The sequence below is a fragment of the Leiobunum rupestre genome, chromosome 11 (assembly GCF_980474605.1).
Source record: "Leiobunum rupestre chromosome 11, qqLeiRupe1.1.hap1, whole genome shotgun sequence".
Taxonomy (NCBI): domain Eukaryota; kingdom Metazoa; phylum Arthropoda; class Arachnida; order Opiliones; family Sclerosomatidae; genus Leiobunum; species Leiobunum rupestre.
Window position 1 is genome coordinate 40,447,722 of NC_143394.1, and position 12,840 is coordinate 40,460,561.

Below are 12,840 nucleotides of genomic sequence, written 5' to 3' on the forward strand. Positions count from 1 at the left end.
CGAAATATGTGGAAAATAAAAAGAGCGATTTCTGAAGGACAGATATCCATAGCCGAAGAGATGACTTAAATCGTTTCAACCGCAGTCGGCAGGATTCGAACCTGCGCGGGAAGATCCCAACAGATTTCTAGTCTGTCGCCTTAACCACTCGGCCACGACTGCCTCTGTTTACCGAAATATGTGGAAAATAAAAAGATCGATATCTGAAGGACCGATTTCCATAGCCGGTGCGATAAATAAAAATGTTTTAACCGCAGTCGGCAGGATTCGAAACTGCGCGGGAAGATTCCAACAGATTCCTAGACTGTCGCCTCAACCGCTCGACAACGACAACCCGTGTTAAAAGAGATATGTGGAAAATAAAAAGATCGATATCTGAAGGACCGATTTAAATAACCGAAGAGATGAATAAAAACGCTTTAACCGCAGTCGGCAGGATTCGAACCTGCGCGGGAAGATCCCAACAGATTTCAAGTCTGTCGCCGTGACCACTCGGCAACGACTTCCCCTGTTGATCGAAATATGTGGGAAATAAAAAGATCGATATTTGCAGGACCGAATTCCATAGCCAAGAGAGGACTTAAAACGTTTTAACCGCAGTCGGCAGGATTCGAACCTGCGCGGGAAGATCCCAACAGATTTCAAGTCTGTCGCCTTAACCGCTCGACCACGACTACCCGTGTTTATCGAAATATGTGGAAAATAAAAAGATCGATATCTGAAGGACCGATTTCCATAACCGAAGAGATGAATAAAAACGCTTTAACCGCAGTCGGCAGGATTCGCACCTGCGCGGGAAGATCCTAACAGATTACTAGTCTGTCGCCGTGACCACTCGGCAACGAATTCCCCTGTTCATCGAAATATGTGGGAAATAAAAAGATCGATATCTGAAGGACCGATTTCCATAACCGAAGAGATGAATAAAAACGCTTTAACCGCAGTCGGCAGGATTCGCACCTGCGCGGGAAGATCCCAACAGATTTCTAGTCTGTCGCCGTGACCACTCGGCAACGACTTCCCCTGTTCTTCGAAATATGTGGGAAATAAAAAGACCGATATTTGCAGGACCGAATTCCATAGCCAAGAGAGGACTAAAAACGTTTTAACCGCAGTCGGCAGGATTCGAACATGCGCGGGAAGATCCCAACATATTTCTAGTCTGTCGCCTTAACCACTCGGCCACGACTGCCCCTGTTTTCCGAAATATGAGGAAAATAAAAAGATCGATATCTGAAGGACTGATTTTTATAGCCGAAGCGATAAATAAAATTGTTTTATCCCCAGTTAGCAGGATTCGAACCTGCGAGGGAAGATCCCAACAGATTTCTAGTCTGTCGCCTTAACCGCTCGGCCACGACTGCCCCTATTCACCGAAATATGTGGAAAATAAAAAGTTCGATATCTGAAGGACCAATTTTCATAGCCGAAGAGATGAATGAAATCTTCCTAGCCGCAGTCGGCCAGATATGAACCAGCGCGGGAAGATCAAAAAATCAAATGAAATTAGATCACAACACTGCGTTACCGTGTTTAATGGCTAGCGGCGTTCTCCTTGTGTTTGTTTCTCCTAGCTGACAGTAACATTAGATTTGATGTGTAGAAATATTTAAACGAAAATTATCTATCCTCTAAATTTATTTCTCTGCACATTAATTTTGTGAATCCATTCGAGCCATGGTCAAAACAATTAAGCAAGTTGAAAAACCAAAACAGTACTTCTCCTCTTAAGAATGCGAGCCCATTTGGCGGAAAATTGCCTGCGATTCAGGTAATCCGGGTTGGAATCCCAACCGATGGCCTTGGCTATAAGACGTATACCATATACAACTTACGGAAGCCCTGCCACTTGGATGTTGCGACGTTTCTCGTAAGCCTCAGCACTCGGTCCGTCTTTAACGTCAAAAAACCATAACTATTAAGAGCACGACCACACACCAATACAGCCGAGGCGTCTGCAGTACCGCTTCTCGTACCTCAGATCATGTAATTGGAGCGGTAATAAAAGTTGCCTTTCGTACGTCTCTGGAAACAGCTTATTCAATGATAACACTTTGCATAAGCCTATCATAAGGTCCCCATAAGCGAAGGTCTAGACCAAATTTTTGACGATCACATATCCGTTATTAAGAGGTAGGTATTCAAAATCTGCACCTCCTAGTGGCTACGACTTTAACTAAGCATTTCTGAAATAAATTTCGCGAAATGCACAAGCCGTGCGCGAACGTTTTTAAACGTGAGAAATCTCCACCGCGAGCTCTTAGCAAGTAAGATAATATTTTAAAAAGATGATGTCGCTACTGCTACTACTCGTGGAGCTAGAAAATGTGAAAATTTGATTACTCATATTCTATCTGTACTGTGCATTTTTTGGAGCTACAGGAAATCATGTGAAAAATTGAAACAAACTTTTCGACACTTGTGAGGCGTTTTAAAGGCCGTATTTTCGAAATTTACTTCACGTCTATTAAACAATGTGTCATTAAAGAAGATACCTTAATGATTATATCACAGTCAAATTTTGTACATTGTAAGTATATAAAATGTTTATTGGTTTAATAATAATCGGACGACGTTTTTCTCACTCCATCGTGACGATGGATCCTGACACTCGGCGCCAAGCTAAGCGACCGGAATCGGCTCGACTGACCGGGTAACGGGAACCCCCGGTACCATAGGGACAGTTACCGAATTAGATACCCTCGGAGCTACTTTCTCTACGGTACACTAGCCCAAGCATCTGCGCGCTCGTAGATTTGTAAAAGTAAGAGACTGTGTCGTTATTTTTTTAATAAGAACTATTGATTAATAACAAAATTTAAGTCGACGTCTTCAGAAAACTTTGTGAATATGGATCAAGGCTAGATCATCAAGCCTTTCTTGGCCACATGCATTACGAAGGTATTTTGGGCTATATAGCATATCTTAAGATAATTGAGTAAAACAGGGTATGCGATATCTGTTTGGACGAATCTGTTGAAATCAATTTTATGTGTATTTCATTTTAATGTTACCTGCTTTTTCAATATCAAATAACTTCTTTAAAAAAACTGTTTCGTGACAACTGCAACGGTTTAATCAAGGATTCTATATCTCTCTTGGTACGCCACGGTAACCGTTGTCATTTAATCGACAACTACGAATTATCGAATGTTTAGATATAGGGGTATGCTAAATGACTACGAGATATTACCATGCCAATGGTCATTTATTACACACATTAAACGCTTAAACAAATACAATATGAAGCACCTACACAATTTCAATCAATATCGACTAATAACGCTGCAATTCCCCGACAATCCCAACCCAAATTCGGAAACGGAATTTGAAGAGTTGAGTACAGTTGGCCACAGAGAAAGACTAGACGATTGAAGATAGCAGCGACGAACGAAGGCTCCGACAACGAGACAGCTGGTGTTCGCGCATAGCGCGACTTACGAGCGAATAACTGACTTTTACTTATGGTTCAACTACGAACTCTTTTAAACGTACTTTTGACCCAAGGGTCCAAGACCCAAACTAGGGTTGTAATTTTGCGGAACACTGTAAGTTGAGCTTGCAGATTAAGTTGAGATTCCGGATTGATAGAAAAGTAAATAATAATAATAATGATACCATTTTCAACAGAGTTCCCTGGTTTTGATGTCAAGGTTCATCCGGGAATCTTGGGTCCCGTGTAGGTGACCCAATCGCTGACCATGGGTGGAGTTTATACTACCCAATCCAAAAATTACGAGTAGTTACGATACAGTTCTACAATTATTTGGGATTTACAACTGATACTAAGAAATTTTAAAAGTTATTCGGAAGATGGCTTTATGGCTTATTCATCATGGCTTGGCAGTTGGCTTGGCAATTACCCCAATTACTAACCCACCAAAATACACTAATAAATTATATAAAAAGTAAAATCCCCTGACAAGTAAAAATATTCCCTCAAAAACCTGAGCGTACACTTTCAAATAAATTCGTCAACACGAAAGGTAAAACATTTTTCCCGAGAAAATCGGACGTTTGGCGATTTGACCATTGGCACGGTATTTTTTTTTAAGAAAGGTTAAAAAAGAAAGGTTGGGAGCTCCCTGACGGCCATTAAGTGAGGGAAGATGGAGCAGTACCGCACATTGAGCTTTAGAGGCTAGTCAGTTTCGACGCTAATCAGTTTCATGGTTATTCATTTTCACTCCAAAATTGGGCGCGAAATCAAATTATCCCACGATTGTCTATTGTTGCAAAGTGACTTAAACGCTTTGGACTCCTGGGCCTCAACAAATGGGATGAGTTTTAACCCTGATAAATCCACGGTCCTCCATTGTGGTCCTAAAAATCCCCTTTTCCAGTACCGGTTGGGTGGTCGGGTCATCAAAGCCAGCGAAATTGTTCGTGACCTTAATTGGCGTCATGTTGGATGGAAAAATGTTGTGCACCACTCACAGTCGGGTGGCTTCTGCCCTGTATGTTTTAAAGCGTTCGTTTTCCCATTTCTCTATCAAGTCCTTTAAGGTGTTATATCAATCTTATGTCCGTCCGCATCTCGATTATTGTTCGAGTATTTGGTACCCTCACCTGGTAAAGGATATCGAGAGGCTTGAGAGAGTGCAACGTAAGTCCACCAAGATGGTCTCTGGCCTTCGTTCTCTGTCTTACCCTGAACGTTTTGAGCGCCTTGGTCTTTTGTCCCTATCGAATAGGCGTCTGCGAACTGATTTAGTTGAGGCCTTCAAACTGATTTACGAGTTGTATGATGTCCCGGCCACCGCCTTCTTTACCATTCGCTGGAAAGCTCTTACGATATGTAAGGAGCGTAATGCTTGTACCTCGCGCAGTGTTTTCTTTACACAGCGAGTAGTAAACTCATGGAATGCCCTCCCTTCCCAAATTAAGATTAAATCCTCTAGTTCTGCCTTTAAGAGTCGGCTCGACAAGTTTTACGGGTGGTAAATATCTTTCATGTATAGTTGTATAAATTGAAAAAAAAAATTATATCTTACTTTTCCTCACTGTACCTTATGCCATATCCATCACCATTCCTTTGTCATTGCTGTTAATTCATTCTTATTTTTGTGTAACTTTTATGGTATTTAATATTATCTCCATTCCCTACTAAAGCAGGGCGCAATAAGTGTAAACTTTCTTTTCCTGTTCAATAAACTTTATTATTATCATCGGTCCGTCCGCTTACCTCCGATAAGTCAGGTTATTAAATATACTATGATTGGTGGAAATAAGACCACGTGTCCTAATATAATGTTTGAAAGTTATAAAGTTTGGATAAGATGAGTACGTGACGAAGAAATAAACGTATTTTACGCATTCTGACTCCCATCGCAAACTGACCATTTTTGCCAATTGTGGACGCTCCCTACCCAAACGGACCATTTTTGACCATCTTGACCACTCCCATCCAATTGTCCAGTTTGGTCCATTTTGGACACCCCCGTCGCAAACTGACTTTTTTTTTACCATTATAGATACTCCCATCTCAAACTGAACATTTTTGCCCATTGTGGACGCTCCCAACCCAAACTGACCATTTTTGACCATCTTGACCACTCCCGGTTCAAATTAGCATGTAAAATTCCATAGGAAATTACTTGCTCGGCCAAGCTCAAAATTTCAAAAAGTCATAAAACTTGACCTTTTGACTGTGTTCAAAAAACCGGCCGGGGCACGGTCTAGATGTTCCCATAACGTTTTCTCGGATCCCAGACTTACAGTCGAAAGCCTTCCTTTGTTAGCCTACTAGGAATAATATAACAGACTGGAAACGGTGTTCTTAAGTTAACAGAAAGGAACTTTCTAAAATTTCTTTAATTATCCGATAACTAACTTGTTTTACTATATTTCGATATTTGTGATAATATCGCACAAATATCGGAAATAATAAGTTGGCAAGCCAAAATATACCTCTCCTCACAAAAGTTTTCCTGTGATATTTTTTATGTTCAATATAGCGATCTGAAAGGCAATGGCTCAGCGGTAAACAATCCATCTGTCATAAATATGTCTCGGGTTCGATTCCTAAGATTAAATCCTCTAGTTCTGCCTTTAAGAGTCGGCTCGACAAGTTTTACGGGTGGTAAATATCTTTCATTTAATTATTTCATATTAAAATAATTGATTAATTTATAAATTTTGAAAATATTATAGAACAAATTGACGTTTATAAAAGCGTAAAGGAAAACGCACTTTCGCTAAAGCTGTTTTTCTAAATTGTCAATAACTAGAAGCTTTCGCAAATGGATAATAAGACGTACGCGTACATGTACGTGAACATTTGGTGGAAAATCTGCGCGAGGCTAATTTTTACCACAAAACCCGGAAATTGGGCAGCACATTCCGAAACCGTGATGTCGAAAGGGGGCTGGGACCCCAATGTTGCTTGACGCGATGGAAAACCCGAGGTTTTTCTGAAAGGGATTTCAGTTAAAATAGATTTTGAGTTATTGTGCTTATATCGTTTTTTAGTTATCACTCTGTATAATTTAGAATTTTAGTGTTGAGCTACATGGTGGGGAGTGTGAAATTAGGAAATTTGATTTTTTTTCTTTGAATCTTATATATTCGTCGTGTACGATTACCATTAGACAATCGGGCCATACAGGAACGAACTACGCCGTCTCTACCCTTCTATAATTGTTCAATTACCGCAGTTGGCCACGCTTTGGTTGGGCCATGCACTGGGCGATGGTGAGCGGATCTAAATTCTAACAGGTAGTTCTTTGTCCATCGTACCCAAAACCGATCTAGAAACGTTTGCCAGTATTTCTCGCAACGTTTCAAATCTTCCCTGTGTGCTGGTACAATCTCGTATTCTCGTCATCTTTGAAAACTTGGGACGGAAGCGCGGTTAACCGTTTTCCTAGTCTTAGTCGATATGTACGCCGCACAAGTCTCGCAAATTTGCGGCGTTTATCGCGGGAAATCTCGGATTACGTGATCGTCGGCCATATTTTCAGAGTGGAATGTCCCATACATTTACAACGTCGAAAAAGATTTTCGAAAAATGTGTCTGGCAGCACTTTTCTCTAAAAATATGGCAGTCGGATAACACCGCCGGTATATATTTTCGGCGGCGCAACCATAGAAATAGAAATGAGACTAGAGCCACTGCCGAGGGGTTGGACATTCCCAAAAAAAAGCGTACGGGATTTCGAAATCTCTGTGATTTCGCGATTTCGTCGGAGATTTCGCGATTTCGACAGAGATTTCACGATTTCTTCAGAGATTTCGCGATTTCGAAATTTCGTCAGAGGTTTCGCAATTTCGTCCGAGATTTCGCGATTTCGAAGATTTCACGGTGTCATCAGAGCTATATATGCTTTAACACGTAAAATTTCGCGTGTCCCACTGCATTTCATTATAGAACAAATAGGGAAATTGTGGTTTCTTTACTTTCTTAGTCCATGCTCCAATCAAAGATAATCTAGAAATCCCTACCCTTGATTCAAATTCTGAGAGCTTTCTGATTCTACTGTTTTGTAACGAAGCGTTTACCCACTTCTGGCACGTGACCTCAGAAAAATCGGCCTCCATCGGTCGCTGTACTGTCCTTTCACGGCCAACTTCGATGACGCACTGTTACGTCTTATCTATACTTGGTTAATATGGTTACTATGGGGCTAATTGTTTCTGAGTTGTTCCGGCAGGAAGTGGGTAAACGCTATTAACTATGCGCAAGGCAGTCATTTCAAATCAAGGGTACGAGGTTTATATTATTTTTGTTCCGATCTTCGGCACCCTGGTGTAAAATCCGTCGATGGTAAATCATCAGCCTTTTCGGTTTACAAAGTTCATAAATTTCTAGATTTTTATCTGGTTAGTAGACAAAAATCCAGCTTATTGTATTGGCCACTAGATGGCTCTATTTAAATTGAAAATGCTAATTAGGCCTTCTTTAGATTCTCTCATTGAATTGGGAATAATACTGATAGAATTACAATTACGATTTCGGTTGCCATGGTTACGCGGGACCTCTTCTGATAAGATTGTGGGAAATTCATTTTTATAATTAGGCGGTAGCGCCATCTATATTTTGTAAAGTTATATGGTGAAAAATAAATAATTATTAGCTAACTCACCATAACTTGAGTTAAAAAGGATCGTGTTGACAGAATAAAATTATTTTTAAACAACTTCAAAGGTTTGTTTGTTACGAGTAATCATACATTTCAATTTCGCATCAGATTCGCGAAAAAATTCAATTGCAATATAGTTGCCACCACTAGAGACAAATGCCACCACGGTAGAACAATATAGTTGATAAAGTCTCCTTATTGAACGAAATTGGTCCCGCGCCAACCAGATTATTATTCACAACTCAATGGATTCTCTACTACCCCAGCGCCTTTTCAACCAGCGTTTGGTTATACAGTACTGGAATATATAAATCGTTTAAGTGTATGTCTATCTCTGGCCCTACCACGTCACAAACTCACAGTATCATTGGATTTAGTTAAGGTCCCTGAGAATGATGATGGGGCTGTAACTACCGTTTTACACTTTCGTGCTAGGCTCTCGTAAAAATAAAAACAAAGAGTAAAATATTGAAATAATATTTGCGTGTTGAAAAACATTAATGATATAACTTTAAAAATATTTGCAGTCATTTCTCAACATATAAACAGTGGTACGAAATCAATGAATATTGCAATGATCAACATGAAATAGTTTAGGTAAAGGGGAAAGTGAACCTCATTATGCCAATGTTACCTCATGAAAAAAACAATTTTCAGAAGATTGATTATTACTTTGCCATTGTGGATAACGATTATCTGTAGTGTTTACGATATGAGTAGAGGATTAATCCATCTCCTACACCACCTGAGTACATAAACAGACCTGTAGATCATGATGAGCTTTGATAAATAAAAAACATTTTATTTAAAACATATTTACATACAGGAATTAATAAAATATACAATATTAACTAAATACTGGTTCTATTATAAATCTTTCTTTGGCTCATCAGCTTGCGTTGTAGTATCTACAGATTTCTGGATAATAAAAATTTAATATTCATTTTCCCAAACTAGTGTACCATGGCCCAGTGCAATGGAAAAATAAACTTACCTCTTTAGTTGCAAACTTCGATATTGGACACTTCGCCACTTTTTCACTATTCACAGTGGAATTATCAGAGTCAGACTGTTTAATAGGTTTCTTTGTTTCCCAAGGATTCCATATTTTCAACGCCACTGGTTGTATAAATTTATACCAGATCCAAAGTAGAACAGGCACAACGATACAAGGAATACAAACCATTATGTCGTAATGAAATCAATGAAGTGTTCTGGAAACAACAGAGGCTTAGAAATTATATTGGAAATCATAAACGTAATATAAATCTCATTATATTTCATACGTACACAACACAATGAGAATTAATACCTTGGAATGTTAAATAATATAATCAAGTAAACACTTTCCTTAATAGGAAAATGAAAAATAATTTAGCTTAGTCACTTATTTTTTTAAGAGCCTTCTAGCTAGAACCATAAACTAGCTTCTAGCTTAGATTAATAAATCTCCTATTATAATTTTTCCAACCTTGTAAAGTATTGAATTTTCAATAGTACAGCCATACTCTTTGGTACCGCTAGATAAATATTTTCACAGCGAAACAAAAAATTGATTGGTGGCGGCGCCACCTGTCTTCAGTGGTTGGAATCTTCCTTCTACAATTACCCGTGAAATTCAAAAAGAGCGGCAGTCGATGTCAGGCATTCTTTCTTTCAAAAATGTATATAAAAAATATGGTTTCTGTATATATTTATTAATATGTTTATTAAATATTACTTATTTCAAATAAAATTATTGGCACAGCAAACTAAAAGCACTTCACTTGAACGTACTTACTGAAAAAAAATTTAAAATGATTATCCCGAAAAATATTTGCCAAATCTATATGTTTTGCTAGAGTTAGATGACGCCACCGTCGAGTGATAAAAATTACTGTCCGTCTAAAATTTGTGGTTATCTTATAATTGCCGACCCAAAAGCAACCATAAAAACCCTTTCTACTTATCTGAGCACCCACCAAACCGAAGTCGGCAACTACCAGAGTGATGTGGAGGAGCAGCTTGTCATACTCGATGAACATTGCCCATTTATCCGTCCTTAGTGATGATATTGACAGCCAAGGAAAGGAGCTTATTGACCTGAAGGCAACAGTCAGGGAAAACTACGCCAATGTAAACAAAAGTTTAACCGCAATTGACACTGGATGTGCTCGCCTATCATCTACCACGGAATCTTTCAATATATCGAAACATGTGAAAGAATTGAATCTTCAATAAAGGTTTTCCGTGAACAAATTAAAAACTCCGATCTACCCGAAAATCTCGACCAGCGCATACGTGATACGGTAGCCTCTATGGACACTGCCCGCAACAGTCATATAGACAAGAAAATTCTAGACTCTATATGCAGTCAATTTCCTCCGATACGGGTGACCAAAGCAGGATATTCAACGCTATGCTCTATAACTTTCCTGAAGCTGCGGAGGCTCCAGCTGACACTGCGGCTGTTCAAGCTCTTCCCCAAAATGTTGGGCTTGTTTAAGACTCCATTCCACCCATCAAACTCGAATTTCCCACACTAAAACTCAAGCACGAGTTTCTATCTGTTGTAAAATCCTTAAAAGCCAAGGACAGCACGGTCGCATTCTCATGTTCGATTGACCACTTTCCGGTCCAACGATTTGCCCACCGACTGGCAGTCACTGAACTTAGGAAACGTCAGAATGATGGAGAAACATATGCATCCGTAATGGAAAGGTTTTTAGCCAAGCTCTCCTAGAGAAACCTTCCAACAACGCTCCCACCACAGTTCCAAAAAACTAACCGTGGTACAGCATGTGCATCCTGTCCCCTTCCCCGTTGTAAATAATGTACATACTGTAATCCCATTAACTATTCGGAGTCGTGACTCTATCATCGGACTAAACTCGACCAATAGTGAAACTGCATCTCCGCACTATATGAACAGGGCTATCATACCAATAGAAATCTCATAGGTAACTAAAATGCTGCCGTGTAACTGGCAAATGGCCCAAACGCCGTGGCAGACGAAGCCAGATCTCAGCCAATCAGAGCTCAAAGAGCGGTTCTGCCAAGAATTTAATGTCACCGGAGAGAATGACGTCACCTATCTCCCGCTATAGTAACGGAACCAAGGAGGATTATTATCCTCCTTGGCGGAACCACTCTACGGCCTCTCATTGGCTGAAGGTTCAAGGCGAACAGGCGTCAAGCTCGGCCGTAGGCGGCAGCATTCTAGTTACCTATGAGATTTCTATGATCATACCCCTTAAGCCATTGGCTAAGCCCTTCCTTCCACAACTATGCACTCTCACCCATAACCCCACTGTGCCCTCTACCTGTGCTCACCTGCTCCACTGTGCCCCTCTCTAATGCAAACGGGCTCAATGAGCTCACAACACTTGCACAATTGAATTCTCCAATCTGTATAGCCATCACTGAGACTAATTGGACTGATAACCATTTGGACAGTGAAAACGCTATATTCAATTACTCTTTATTCCGGTCTGACAGGGGTTCCAGCCCCTATGGTGGTGTTGCCCTTTATGTTGTTAATTCCCTATCCTCCACGATCGTAACTTTCAGTGATATTAACTTACAACTGTTTAACCCTAGTTCTGAGGGCTTGGATATTCTGATGGTTTTACCATAGAAATCTCATAGGTAACTAGAATGCTGCAGCCTACGGCCGAGCTTGACGCCAGTTCGCCTTGAACCTTCAGCCAATGAGAGGCCGTAGAGTGGTTCCGCCAAGGAGGATAATAATCCTCCTTGGATCCGCTACTATAGTGGGAGATAGGTGACGTCATTCTCTCTGGTGACATTAAATTCTGGGCAGAACCACTCTTTGAGCTCTGATTGGCTGAGATCTGGCTATCGTCTGCCACGGCGTTTGGCCCATTTGCCAGTTACACGGCAGCATTCTAGTTACCTATGAGATTTCTATGGGTTTTACTGTCCCATAATACCTCACCTTCAGTTATAACCCTGTTCGTGGTGGTTTACCGGTCCAAGAATCCCCAATATTATAACCATGAGCTGCTGACCACCCTTATCTCACGTGTTGTTCAATACTGTACAAGACAGGGTTACCGCTTGGTCATTGTCGGCGACTTTAATTACCCCCGCATTGATTGGAGTTCCCAATCGCCTGTCAACCTACCAAAGCCTTTTTGGATTGTGTTACGGACTTTATCAACTTATCGATTTCCCCACTCGTAACGTAGCCTCTACCAGAATGACAATGTTCTCGACCTAATCCTGTATTCCGATCAAAACCTTGTTTCCGCCCCAGAGATGCTCGCAGCCTGGGGACGAAGTGACCATGCTACAATCTTGTTTAAAATTCAACTACAAGGCACCCGTGCTACCTTTGTTCCTAGGCCTAACTTTTTTAAAGGTGTGGACTGGTCCCTGGCCCTTACTGCTCCTAGCATCTCTGAGGCGTGGTCTGTAATGCTACAGATTCTACAAAACGGTATTGACCTCGTTGTCCCATTAAGACAGTCACAGACTCCCCATAAACCCAACTTACGAAACTTTTCGTAGTCGACCTTTCAAAAATTCTGCGTGGTCTAAGCTACTTTTAGCTAAAAAGCGGTCTGTCCCCCAAACCAGCTCTGTCCTCGGTATACGAAAGGTATCGCCAGGCTTGCAATGCCCACACTTCTCACTGCCGGAACGTTTGGTGTAAATTCGAACACAACTTAGCTAACACAGTATCCAAAGTAACCCAAAGGCCTTTTGGTCACACATCAATGGGCTCCGTTCTAACAGAGTCGGTATCACAGAGCTC

General features: G+C 40.6%; 1 protein-coding gene and 2 non-coding genes across 3 annotated transcripts; all 3 read right to left on the bottom strand.

Moving 5' to 3' along the window:
• Positions 1-80: 80 nt before the first annotated feature.
• TRNAS-AGA (transfer RNA serine (anticodon AGA)) lies at positions 81-162 on the bottom strand. Its single transcript has one exon. It is a non-coding gene; the product is annotated as a tRNA-Ser (tRNA).
• Positions 163-595: 433 nt separating this feature from the next.
• Positions 596-677, bottom strand: TRNAS-UGA (transfer RNA serine (anticodon UGA)). Its single transcript has one exon. It is a non-coding gene; the product is annotated as a tRNA-Ser (tRNA).
• An 8,174-nt stretch (positions 678-8,851) lies between these two features.
• LOC149922829 (UPF0729 protein AGAP000931) lies at positions 8,852-9,491 on the bottom strand. Its single transcript, XM_090163540.1, has 3 exons — positions 9,372-9,491; positions 9,076-9,295; positions 8,852-8,999 (listed from the first exon to the last, which is right to left on the bottom strand). Exons 2-3 carry the CDS (start codon positions 9,265-9,267, stop codon positions 8,949-8,951), a joined length of 243 nt encoding a protein of 80 aa, XP_090019666.1. The 5' UTR covers positions 9,268-9,295; positions 9,372-9,491; the 3' UTR covers positions 8,852-8,948.
• Between the last annotated feature and the right edge of the window lie 3,349 nt (positions 9,492-12,840).